General features: G+C 22.2%; 2 protein-coding genes across 2 annotated transcripts; one reads left to right on the forward strand and one right to left on the reverse strand.

The window, feature by feature from the left end:
• Positions 1–881: 881 nt before the first annotated feature.
• Positions 882–4,870, reverse strand: LOC128953019 (1,5-anhydro-D-fructose reductase-like). Its single transcript, XM_054298510.1, has 5 exons — positions 4,622–4,870; positions 3,016–3,268; positions 2,116–2,463; positions 1,400–1,612; positions 882–1,215 (listed from the first exon to the last, which is right to left on the reverse strand). The coding sequence occupies exons 2-5, from the start codon at positions 3,232–3,234 to the stop codon at positions 1,012–1,014; spliced, it is 984 nt and encodes a 327-aa protein (XP_054154485.1). The 5' UTR covers positions 3,235–3,268; positions 4,622–4,870; the 3' UTR covers positions 882–1,011.
• Positions 4,871–6,907: 2,037 nt separating this feature from the next.
• LOC128952041 (uncharacterized) lies at positions 6,908–9,103 on the forward strand. The gene is made up of 4 exons (XM_054297365.1): positions 6,908–7,417; positions 7,798–8,477; positions 8,547–8,686; positions 8,789–9,103. Exons 1-4 carry the CDS (start codon positions 7,097–7,099, stop codon positions 9,058–9,060), a joined length of 1,413 nt encoding a protein of 470 aa, XP_054153340.1. The 5' UTR covers positions 6,908–7,096; the 3' UTR covers positions 9,061–9,103.
• Positions 9,104–13,382: the final 4,279 nt, after the last annotated feature.

Here is a 13,382-nt window from a genome sequence, read left to right on the forward strand (position 1 = left end):
TTTATTATAATATTTAGTTATTTAGTTAAATTGATAGTTAATGTTAATTGTTTTAAACTTTTAAAAAATTAGAAAAATTGTGAAGTAAAACTAATCATATATTGTAAGTAAATATTTACTATTTTAGTCTTAATTTTTGAAAAATTAAATAATTTAACTTAATTTTTATTATTTTTCAAAAAAAAATCTAACTTTAATTAGTATTTAACTAAATATACAATGTTATATTATAAAAAAAATATTATATGATTTATAATTTATAAATTTATTTAACAATAAAAATAAATATAAATATTCTGTCTAGCCTAATGTATTTGAATAAATATTTTAGTAATAACATATAATTTTATGATTTTTAAATTTACAGTTTAACATAAAAAAAATATATTTAATTTTTTTTAGTTAAATTGATAGTTAATGTTAATTGTCTTAAACTTTTTAATAAATATGATTTTTTTTTTTAGTAAAACTAATCATATATTGTAAAATAAATATTTACATATGTTGCATCTAAAATTTTTATTTATTATATTAAATTATTGCTAAATTTTTGTGAAATATTGTTTAATTGTTTATACTTTACAATCTTATAAAATTATATTTAATTTAAAAAATAAAAAAAAGTACCACCATACTTACGCCTATAATAATACATGTTATTTTAATAACAAAATATATTTTAATTGTTATTTTTATTTACAGTTTAATATAAAAAAAATATATTTAATTATTTTTTTTAATTAAATTGATAGTTAAAGTTAATTGTCTTAAACTTTTAAAAAAAATTTAAAAAAAATTAGTAAAACTATTCATATATTGTAAATAAATGATTTACTATTTTAATCTTCATTTTAGAAAAATAATTTAACTCAACGTTTAAAATATTTTTAAAAATTTGAACTTTTCTTTTATTAAACTTTTCAATTATATTTTATATATAAAATCAAATTTTTTTTGGAAAAAAATTAAATTTTTAATTTTAATCAGTTATCATTGAATTATTTTATGGTTTTAAAATTCAATGGTATCGTTGAACGGATAGTTAGGTAGAGTCGGTATACCATTGATATTGAATACACAGCTCCTGTAGTTTCTGTCCAATGACTCCAACTCACGGATCTCATCGGCGGTCAATTGAAAGTCAAATATCTGAATATTACTACGGATTCGGTCAACGCTTACGGACTTTGGTATAACTATTACACCTCTTTGGGCCTAAAATTTTGAAAACAAATATATATATTTAAAAAAATTATTTAAAATAATAATAATTAAATTAATAAATAATAATTATAATTAATAATTATAATTAATAATTATAATTAATAATTATAATTAATAATTATAATTAATAATTATAATTAATAATTAAATTAATTAAATTAATAAATTTTTTCACCTCAAATTTCAATAGTATTTGTCCGGCATTTTTCTTATACTTTTGGGCCAATCGGGTAACCACGGGATCCGTCAATAGTTTATCTTTGATAGCAGTTTCGGCATTTGCTTGCGAACCGGGATTACCCAGTGGTGAATAGGCAGTCAATGTTATACCCCGTTCCTCGCAAAATGCTTTCAATTTGGTTTGTGCCAAATACGGGTGCACTTCAACCTTATATCAACAAAAAAAATTAATAATAATTAATTTCAATATTAATATTTTACAAGTATAAGGGCTGTTTCACATATTACGTTCGCACTTGAGAGGAGGGGGGGGTTTGGCCAATGCAAACTTTTGCGAACAAGAGGAAGGAGGGGTAGAAACTTTAAGAACGTTATAATTTAGATAATATTTTATTTCTTGTGGTGGTCGAGGGGGTGGGGGGTTAACGGTTAGGAATATGGGAATGTATTTTTTTAATGACTACATGCGAACATAGGGGAGGGAGGGGTAAAAACTTTAAGAACGTTCTAATTTAGATAATATTTTATTTCTTGTGGTGGTCGAGGGGGTGGGGGGTTAACGGTTAGGAATATGGGAATGTATTTTTTTAATAACTACATGCAAACATAAGGGAGGGAGAGGGTCTAGATTTCTTAAAAAGTGCGAACGTAATATGTGAATCGCTCTATAAGTTTTTTTTAAGAAATAAAATAAAAAATATAATTAAATACCTGATTAGTAACCGGTTTAATAGTAGCCGAACCTAACAGTCGATCAATTTGTTTGCTATTATAGTTAGATATGCCAATCGACTTGACCAGACCGGCCCGGACAGCATCTTCCAACCCTTGCCACGCCTCCAGATAGTCGACACCACCGTCAATAACTATACCATCGGTACCGGTAGGTACAACATCGTCGTCTACCTGTGCAAAACTCATTGGCCAATGCATAAGACACAGATCCAGGTACGGGGTATTGAGTTTCTTCAATATACGTTTGATGCACACCTGTACTCTGTCTCGTTTGAAAAATGTTAGCCACAATTTCGACACAACATACAGGTCCTCACGTTTAACCTAGGTAAAATAAATTAAAGTAATAAAAATAAATTAAATTAAATATTTTTGAATTTAATAAACTGTATTAAAATTTATATATATGTTTTTTAGACATAATTTTTACCTAAATTAATAATAGATAGATTAAGGTATGACTTTTACTAATAATTTTTCAGTTAAAATAATGTTTAAAAAAAAAATTAAATTAATAAACTGTAATAAAATCTACTTTTTTTTAACTAAAATAATTATCATTAAAAATATTATTTTTAACAATAGATTTGAAACGAAAATATTTTTATTATTAACTATAATATTTATTTATTTATTTTAAAAAATACTAATAATCTATTAAAATAATTATTTCTATAATAGAGAACAAATAATTAATTAAAGTATTTAAAATCAATTAATTGATTATAAATAAAAAGTTTTAGAGCTTATTAAAAAAAATAAACAAATTAAAAAAAATTAACTATTTATTTCTATAATATTTTAATTAATTATAAATTATTTTTATTTATTTTTATTTATTTTTTGTTAATTAATTAATTAATTAATAAGACATACCTCTCCCTCTTTGATGGCATCGTTGATAGCATTGCCCACTTCCTCCTCATTCAGATAGGCATACGCGCAGTCAATGTGTCGATAGCCGGCTTTGATAGCCTCCCGAACGGCCTTATATAGTGAACCGTCAGGTGGGGACTGCCAGGTGCCCAAACCGACCACTGGAATGGACAGACCGTTGTTCAACAATATGTTTGGTACTTGTTTTGGGTCAACCATTTTTTATTTAGTTTTTTTTTTGTGAATATTTAGTCTATATTTTAAATTAGAAAAAATAAATAAGTGTTTTATTAAATTTAATTTTTTTGTAAAAAAAATAATTTAATAAAAATTAACTAAATAAAAAGTGTAAAATTATTTTTAATATATATATATATTTTTAAAAATATTTTATTTCACTGTGAATCTAAATTATTGATTTTAACTTAAATTATTAGTTATAAAATTATAAACTATAATTAAGTTATAAAAAATAAATTATAATTATTACTCTAAATTATAAATAAAATTATTTATCTGTAATTACAGTTTAATTATTTTTCAAATAATTATAGATATTATTATTATTATTACATTTTCAAAAATTATTGCACCTTTATCAGTTTTTTCATACAGTATTATACTAATAGTAATAAAAATATTATATTATTTATCTATAAATATTATATAATATTATAGTAATGCTATTTTGATAATATATTGTTGAATAATATAAAACTATGAATTAATATATTATATATAAATTTATATATATATATATTTTGAATTTTAAAAACATTTAATCAATTTTATATATATTTTTTTTAAATTTCATAATATCATACGGTTTACTAAAAATTTAATAGTATTTTGTTATTCTACAAATATGTATGTTTTATATCACTTTTTATTTGATTAAATTTTTAAAATATATATATATATAATTACTAATTGTTCAAGGTTATTTTTGAAATAATCAACTAACAAAGAGGTACAATGATATAATAATAATAAAATGCATAACTAGTTATTAATATTATCTCTATGGCGTGATTTATATATTTTAAACTTATTTAAAAAATTAAATTTTATATCTCTAATTATAATATCAAATATCACAAAAATTTTAATTATTAATAGACTAGTAATTTTAAATTAAAATACTAGATTTTTAAAAAAATAAAACATTGAACTTAATTTTATATATTTAATATTAAAATTCATTAAAATTTTGTTTTTATAATTTTTAAGTAAATATAAACATTTAAACTATAATATATGACTTAATTGTTGCCCGCATATAATATAATATATTATTATTATTAATTTTTAATTAATTTTATATTTTTTTTGATGATGTGTACTAACTATGTAATTAAAAAAATACTATTAATTAATTAATAATAACTATTAAAACAATTTATTTTTTATATATAAAAACTAACTATATATTTAAAAAATGTCATTCACTAAACAAAAAAAATATTTAAATTAAATACAATAAAAATCATTTATAAAATGACTTATTTAATTTTTTTTAAAAATATATAAATTATAATTTTAATTACAATAAAATAAAATAACTTCTATATACAAAAAAAATTAATAATAAATTAAATATACTTACCAAACAATTAATTAAAATAAATGTTATACCGGCACACAATAATTTTTTATATACAGTAGCAATTACTCAACCAAACAAACAAAAAATATAAAAATAAATGGCGCGACTCTACTATATGGGCAGTCAATTGATTTGAGAGACAGTGCATGTGTTTGAACATTAATTTTATACCCAATTTTTTTTAAATGTTTGTTTAGCTATACATTTTCAACAGTATATACAGTATTACTATTACATGTCTACATATACACTACTATTAGGTTTATCACACACACATATATATATATATATACTGTATGTAAGTAATATTATATAATATACAGTATTAATAGTTATAAATATTTTATTTATCACAAAATTTCACATAAAATTTATTATAGAGAGTATATACTGTATATTTCAAATTTTTATTATCAATGTATATATCAATTAATAGTTTAATGTATTATCTTATAGTATTAAGAAAATTTTATTACACCTTATAGTATAAATATATATATTAAATAATAAAGCATTTTTATTTGTTGTAAATAAAACATAATATAAAACTATAAGTTACTAATAATAAACATTTTAAACAAAAAAAATGTTTGCAATGGTAATAAAATTTTAATTGTTAATTGTTTATTTATAAATTAAATTAATTATTTTTATTTAATACTTAATTATACCCGTAAATTTATGAACCTAATAATTTTGTACTTAAATATTAATCATTTTATTTAATATTATAATATTATATATACTGTATATAAAAGTAATTAATATTGAATAGCAATGTCAATTAACAAACTTATAAACACACTGTATATTATATTATATTTAAATAATTAAGTGCAATATAAGTGTAAAAAAATATATATATGCAATAATTTTTTTCAATACTATTATAATGTTATCAATTAATCATAGTTATTAAATAAATGAAAAAATGTAATTTTTTTGTAATAAATAAATTGTATATTCAATGATAAACATTATAATTATTTTTTTCCTATTTGTTTTAGATTTATGTGTGATTTATTTTTTTATTTGTTGGTTAGTTGTTATCAGTCAAGTACAGTACAATATAGTGTTACAAATTTTTATCCGAAATAACCCGTTTAGTCCCGTCCCGTCATAAATATATAAAATTTATTTAATTTTTGTTTTAATATTTCAAAAAAAATAATTATAATAAAAGTAATATATAAATAAAATTTTAATTTAAAATTAATTAATAGTTATTGTTACTAATTATTATTAATTATTATTGTTACTAATTATTATTAATTATTATATTATAATAAGTATTAACTACTGTTAACTATTATTAATTATTATTGACTAATATTTATTATATTTTAGAAAATTATTATAATTATTATTAGAAAAAATTTAATAATATTAATTCATAATTGAAATTATATTATTTTTTTTTTAAATTATATCCAAAATCTTGTTTTGCAACACTAATACATAATAGTGTACTCATAATAATAAATATATCAGAAAAAAATTTATACTATTATTATTAGATATGATATTGTATTGAGAAAAAAAATTTAAAACATTTAGTTGTACTAAAATTTTTTAAATATTATATATTTGATAAGATTATGGTTTTTAATATTATTAATAATAATTTTTTTTTTTAATAAAATGTAGTTTTGATAGAAAAATATTTTATTTTAATTAATTAAGTTAGTTTCAATATTAATATAGTTCAAAATAGTCATATAATAAAATTTTTTTTTATGTATTTTTAAGTTTAATATTTATTTAATTTAAAAAATAATAAATACATTAATAATTTATATATTAATATTACATTATATTAAAAATTATTTAACTAAAATCAATGATTATTATAACTAATTTAAACATTTTTTAAAAAAAACTGTACACTAAAATAGCGTAGTTTATGTTTAGTCTATAGTATTTAGATATTTTTAGGTTTCCATAGCAATTAGTGTGGACAGCAACTACATTTTGTAATATGTTAAAGTATTACAGTAAAACCTAGTTAATAAAAACTAATTTAATATTTATTTTTATATTATATAAATTAGAAATTAATCAAATAAACAGAAAAATTAATTAAAATTTAAATAAAACAATAATAAAATATTTTTGATAATATTTACACATTTAATCAGATATTCATATTATTAAAAATAAAGTTTTTTTTATGAAAAATAATATTTTTAACTAAACTACTGTACAATAATAATAATAATAATAATAATAATACATTACAATATAAACTGTATTATTATTTTTGATAGGCGTTTATTTATTATACACATATTAATACAATTTTTTTTTTAGATAACATTTACAGTTTATGTGTCCATATTTTTTTTTAGATAAAAAAAATTAATTAATTAATTAATACTATAATAATAAATTGATTGACCGTTTGACCCAAACATTATTAAATCATACAATTATTGATAAGCATTATATCAATTAATTAATTAATTAATAATAATAATGCGTTCAATACTACTACTACTACTAGTACTAGTAGTACCGTATTTGGCCAACTGTTCGGAAATTGGTGTACCCGTACTGTTATGGCGGCACCGGGACAGCAGCGGCGGCGGCTTAGATACCTTACCTCCTACTCATCATCGGTCGACTGTCCAACAAATTGATGGCTCAATACTGGGTGAAGACTATCTACGGGGTGCCGAAACTGTTGTTGCGTTTGTCCAAAATCGTATAAATCTGGAACAGTTTACCACTGAGGAAGACCCGGAGCATCGGATGCCGACCGTGAGATCGCTGTTTACCGATTCATCTATAGAGCCGGTATGTAATACTAACCCTTTCCCTCCCTCCATCCTCCTCCTCCCCCCCACACTTTTCTCCCCGCTATAATAGATTTTAAACAATTAGCTAGCTAATTTTTTTAAAAAAAATTATTGTTAGATGTGTGATACTTTATTATGTGATTAACATACGGTAATTAAATCGGTTATTAAATCTGTTAATATATTATATTAGTTAGTTAGTTGTAAGACTAACCTCACACACCCCCTCCCTTTCCCACACTTCCCCCCCCCATCTATAATAGATTTTAAACTATTAGCTAGCTAAATGTTTTATTATTATTATTATTAAATATGATACATTATATGATAACATACGGTAATTAAATCGGTTAATAATCTATTAATTAATTTATACAGACATTACTCGTGGATGTCATCAAACCTACCGATGCCCTAAAACGCCGTAACTTTCGCTACATTGAAGACCCAATCGACACCCAGATTAACGACGAACCGCTTACCGTCCGTACGGGCGATAAAGTATGGATCGATTTACCCGACGATCATCTGGTAAACAATGACCAACTAATCGGTGAACTAGTGGCCCGAATCCAGGCTAATGTATCGGCAAAAAATACTGTCTATTTGATTACTGGCCGTACAAATCAGTTTCGTTCAATCGATTTGGAGGACAGGGATATGGATATCGAGACCAATGAAGTGGTGGACGACAGTAAGTCCCGTCGTATACGACGCGATACTATCGGCGCCGCCGGCGATGATAAACAACGCAAATATTTGCTGACCGTTGTCGACGATAAAGATCCGAAAAAAGAGTGTCTATACTTCTATTCAAATAATCTTGAAGTAATTATTGGCCAATTTTCATCCGCGAAAGCTGACCAAGAGTTTAGCGAACCGGCCAAATTGGATACCGAAGCGAAACCCGGGTCCCAGTGTTGGCTAATCGACCCGAAAGCCCGCAAACAGGAACGATCCGGACTGTTGGCATTGAAATATGAGGACCCGAAACAACCCGATAAATCGGTATCATTGCGGCTGCAGATTGAGTCACCGCATTTGCATCCGGGTCGGTCGTAAGTATTATTGGACATTAGGTTAAAAGCTACCGGTGCTTAACATTAACTACCAATTTGTTTGTTTAGTGACTACTGGTTTGTCAGCAGCGGTAACCTAACCTATAAAAACATTGTCTACACAATGGACTTTCGGTCGGTAGCCGCCGAAACCATATTCAGCTACAGTTGCGGCCAATTGGTTGTCTGGGGTAGGACTGGACCGACAGGTTGGTTACGATAATGACTACTACTACCATCACCACTACATAGTCATACCTAATATCTATTGTTTTTTTTTATTAATTAATTACCGATAATTTATTATTTAGATAAAACCGGACTGATTCTCAAGTTTAGCCGATTTCAATTGCAACCGTTTACGGGACCGGAAACGGTTGGTCCCCGAAAGGGATATATATTTACCGACGGTTACCATTGTGAAACCTGGATGACACTACCCCTGTGGATGGGACTGTTAACCCTGATCCTATTGTTTGCCATTTTGTTTTTCGGCATATATTTCATATCGATTGTCAATACACCCGATCGGTTTGAGAACCCGAAAGGCAAACCGCTTATCATATCTAATTTGGACGAATAGTATGCACACACAATACAACTCTCCCCCCCCCGCAAACCCCCCCCGGCAGGGGAACGATAGTCAAGATATTGATATTAAAAATAATAATAATTTATTAATTAAATAAAAAGTTAATTTTTGTTTTGTTTTTATTAATTAATATTTTGTGTTTTATAATACTAATTATTATTGTTTATTAAACGGAAAAATATTTAATAAAAAAAAATTATTACCAAATTTTATTATTTATAATATATCTAAATAAATAATTATCAGTTTTTTTTTTAAAAATAAATTTTAATTATATATGATTTATATAAAATATATTTGTTGATTACACAAAATTATAAACAATTGGTTATTTGAAAAAAATATATAAATTATTTAATTAAATCAAAATAAAATAAACTATTATATTTATTTAGTGTTATTAATTAATTAATTTAAAAATCATCAATAGATAGCACTTAAGAAGACTATCCTAGATTAAAATTTAATCAAATTATCAACATTATTTTATTTAATTAAAAATTTACAGTCCAACCTCTATAAATATGTAAAAAAAAATTAAATAATATTGAATTAAAATTTTTTAATATTAATTAGTTATAAATATTATAATTAGTTTTCTCAACTATGTTTTTAATGCCAATGATAGTTATAATTATATATATATATATATTGTATATAAAAATTAATTTATTATTTAGTATATATATATATAAATATACATCTGATTTATTATTTTTTTGCTTAATTTGCTTACTAAACAAAATTTTGTTTAAAAAAAAATTGAAATATAAAAAAATAATAATAACATAATCTTTTTTTCTAAAAAAAAAATGTATATTAAATTACATTTTCTGTTTTTTTCTCTCTCTCTCTCAATCTAATAAAATATGATAATAATTATTACTATAATTAGTGATGATATACAAAAACCAAACATTAAACGCAAATTACATGTAATTTTTCTTTTTTTTACAAATGTTTTTAATGGGGTTTTCAGAAATTATAACCAACAAAAAAATATATTTATAATAATTACTAATAATAATACTATTAAAAAAATACTACATAATAGTTAGGGTGTTCCTCAACATCCAACAACAATGATAACATCAAAAAGTCTATTATATAACTACTGTGTGTATACTATGAGGCCAGTGATGCCGGGAAACGGGTCAACACATTAACTATACATGTTTTGTGTGTATATATACCTGTATATGTGTTGCATCTCCTATAATCACAATTACAATAGTCATAATAATATTAGTATTGTTTGCATGTTAATAATACTCCATCATTATTATTATTATTATTAATATTATCATTATTATGATTAAACTACTGGTCCTCTCACTCACTCACTCAGTCAGTCAGTCAAACACATACACACACACACCTGTGCTTATTATATACTGTATTTAAATATATATTTATATAAAATATGATACAACCAACAAACAAAAAAAAATAATAGTGTGTTTTTAATATTTAGAGGACAGTTAGATAATAATAATAACTATACTATAAGTTTAGTTTATATAGTTTTTATAAGAGATTATACACTGTTGTGTGTGTGTGTGTGTGTGTGTATGAGACAACATATAATTGTTAGCACAGTTAGCTGTATTAGCTAACAGTGTGTATTCATTTCACATATTTAGTTATAATCTCTCTCTCTCTCTCTCTCTCTCTCTCTCTCTCTCTCTCTTTCTCTCTCTCTTTCTCTCTCTTTCTCTCTCTCTCTCTCTCTCTCTTGAAATTCAAGTTTATTTAAAGTATTTAAATTGATTTATTAAAAGGAAAGGTATTTAAATTTTTAAATAACTGTGCATTAATTATATCAATGTCTATGCGTGTTTGTGTGTGTGAGTGAGTGTACTGTATTTTTTTAGGTAAGGGCGCAGCACAGGTATGTGTCAGCAACAACAACAACAACAGTGGGATAAAAACATATATACAGTACTATATATTTTCACACAATCAAACCCTTTAATTATTATACTGTATATTAGATTTTATTTTTATTTAATATTAAATGAAAATAAAATAAATTTCCAAATAAAGATGTCATTAAATTTCAATTTTTATATGTAATACTTTTTTTTAAAAAATAATAATTATTATATAATATATATTTATATTAACAATACTAATACTGTAATAATAATAATTATAGTATTATATAATTAACATAAAGTTTTCTATGTTAAATATAACTTATTTTTTAAAAATTATTAAAAAGTTTTATTAAAAATCTAAGTTTCAAATAAAAGTTTATTATTATTATTAAAAATAAATATTAAATATTCATTTTGTTGAAAAATAATTTTTGTTTTTAGTTAATTTAAATTTATTAATCATATATATATGAAACTTAATATTATTATTATTTTTTTGTAAAATATTAATTTTAAAAATTTTAAGTATTATTTTTTTATTTAAATTATATTCAAAATAATAAACTCAACTTGATTAATAAACTTTTTTGTTTAAAACATTTTTGTTGTTGTTGCCTTTAAATTATATCAAAATATAAATATAAATATATATAATTAAATACTTATAGTTCATATATTAATATTATTATACTTTATATAAATAAACTATAATAATAATAGTCTACTATTTACAGTTTATATATTTAAGTCAAATATAAAAAAATGTAGTATATATTATATATAAATAAATATATTTTTTTAACAATTTTAACTAAAATTATTTATAGTAAGGTAAATAAACTATAATACAGTATAATGTTTTCATTATATTGCATAAAAATATTAAGGTAAATGACAAACAAAATTTTAATAAAAAAAATTACAATATTTTATAAAAAATATATATAAATACATTCATTAATATTATACATGTAATCTATTTTTTGACTATAAAATTATTAGTATTACTATTATTGATATTAATTTAATTTTTGTAATATTTAATAAAATACACACAAAAATATTTATTTTATAAAAAACAAATTTATTTAATGTGTAAATATCTATTTTAAATTTTTTTTTCTTTTAAAAATTGTCTTATTTAGATAAATACATAGTTCAAGTGTTTTTTTAAAAAGTTTAAACTAAACACACACTAAAAAAATATTAGATAAATAAATAAAAAAAATAAATAAATAATTTTCTCAATAAACTTGAACTTCCTTTTCACCCAAAATTTATTTTAAAAAAAACATTTTAATATTCAGTACATAATATCTATATGTATACAGTATTTATCATATTATATATATAAACTTTACATGAATTATATATATATATATATAGACTCTATTATATACATGTAATATATGTATAATGTATGTTACATCCCATCATCAAGTTTTTCAACAAAAAAAAACATAACAACAACATTACAAACTTGTTGTTGACGTTATTGTCTCTCTCTCTCTCTCTCTCTCTCTCTCTCTCTCTCTCTCTCTATGTATGTATGTATGCTCTCTCTCTCTCTCTCTCTATGTATGTATATATGCTCTCTCTCTCTCTCTCTCTCTCTCTCTCTATGTATGTATATATGCTCTCTCTCTCTCTCTCTCTATGTATGTATGTATATATGAATATCTAGTTTTTTTTCTATATGTACAGTAAAAACTACCAAAAAAAATACTATATTACCCAACAATACGACGACTACTACTACTACCCAAACAGCACAGACAGACACAACCAGTACTAGTAGTAGTAGTAGTGTTGTTGTTGTGTGTTATATGTTATATAAAATTTATATTTTTTTAGTTGCAATGATAAAGTAGAAGTAAAGGGAGGAAAAGGAGAAAATACTAACTGTGCTCTCTATCTATATATACTGTATATATATATATTGATATATCACTCACTCTTTCCCAGTCGTTAATCCAGTCCTATCATCCGTTTACTCAAAAAAAACTAATATATAATAAAATAAATTATATTAAAGTTATTTTACAACAACAAAACTTTCAGGAACTTCAACATTGATATTATTAACGAAATTTTTATTTTAATATAAAAAAAGTAAAAAAAAAACTTGTCGTTAATATCAATGATATCCACATATTTACTGTATTACTAAAAATATATTAATATATATATATAAAGTGAAAAAACAAGTGAAATAATTTTGTGATTTTATTTTTTTTATATTTTAGTTGAATATATTATTAATAATAATTTTAATTCTCAGAAAATCACTAATAATAATAATAATAATATTAATCATAAAATATTTATTTTTTGGCTATTTGTGTGCATTTTTTTCAATATATATATATTAAAAAATAGTTTGTTTTTAACGATGAATCTATAATTGCAATGATATTTGTCTACAAAAAAAAA

The sequence above is a fragment of the Oppia nitens genome, unplaced genomic scaffold (assembly GCF_028296485.1).
Source record: "Oppia nitens isolate AA-2021 unplaced genomic scaffold, nextdenovo-longstitch-racon4-pilon3 scaffold1_pilon_pilon_pilon, whole genome shotgun sequence".
In the NCBI taxonomy this organism is placed as follows: Eukaryota; Metazoa; Arthropoda; class Arachnida; order Sarcoptiformes; family Oppiidae; genus Oppia; species Oppia nitens.

What these genes read in the sequence shown, in the direction of transcription:
- LOC128953019 (XM_054298510.1), bottom strand. Translation starts at nt 3,234, where the DNA reads ATGGTTGACCCAAAACAAGTACCAAACATATTGTTGAACAACGGTCTG. An exon ending in ATGCCATCAAAGAGGGAGAG is followed by an intron (nt 2,464 to 3,015) that starts GTATGTCTTATT and finishes TATTTTACCTAG; the next exon opens with GTTAAACGTGAGGACCTGTA. An exon ending in AAATACTATTGAAATTTGAG is followed by an intron (nt 1,216 to 1,399) that starts GTGAAAAAATTT and finishes TCAAAATTTTAG; the next exon opens with GCCCAAAGAGGTGTAATAGT.
- LOC128952041 (XM_054297365.1), top strand. Translation starts at nt 7,097, where the DNA reads ATGCGTTCAATACTACTACTACTACTAGTACTAGTAGTACCGTATTTG. An exon ending in CCGATTCATCTATAGAGCCG is followed by an intron (nt 7,418 to 7,797) that starts GTATGTAATACT and finishes TAATTTATACAG; the next exon opens with ACATTACTCGTGGATGTCAT. An exon ending in GGGTAGGACTGGACCGACAG is followed by an intron (nt 8,687 to 8,788) that starts GTTGGTTACGAT and finishes TTTATTATTTAG; the next exon opens with ATAAAACCGGACTGATTCTC.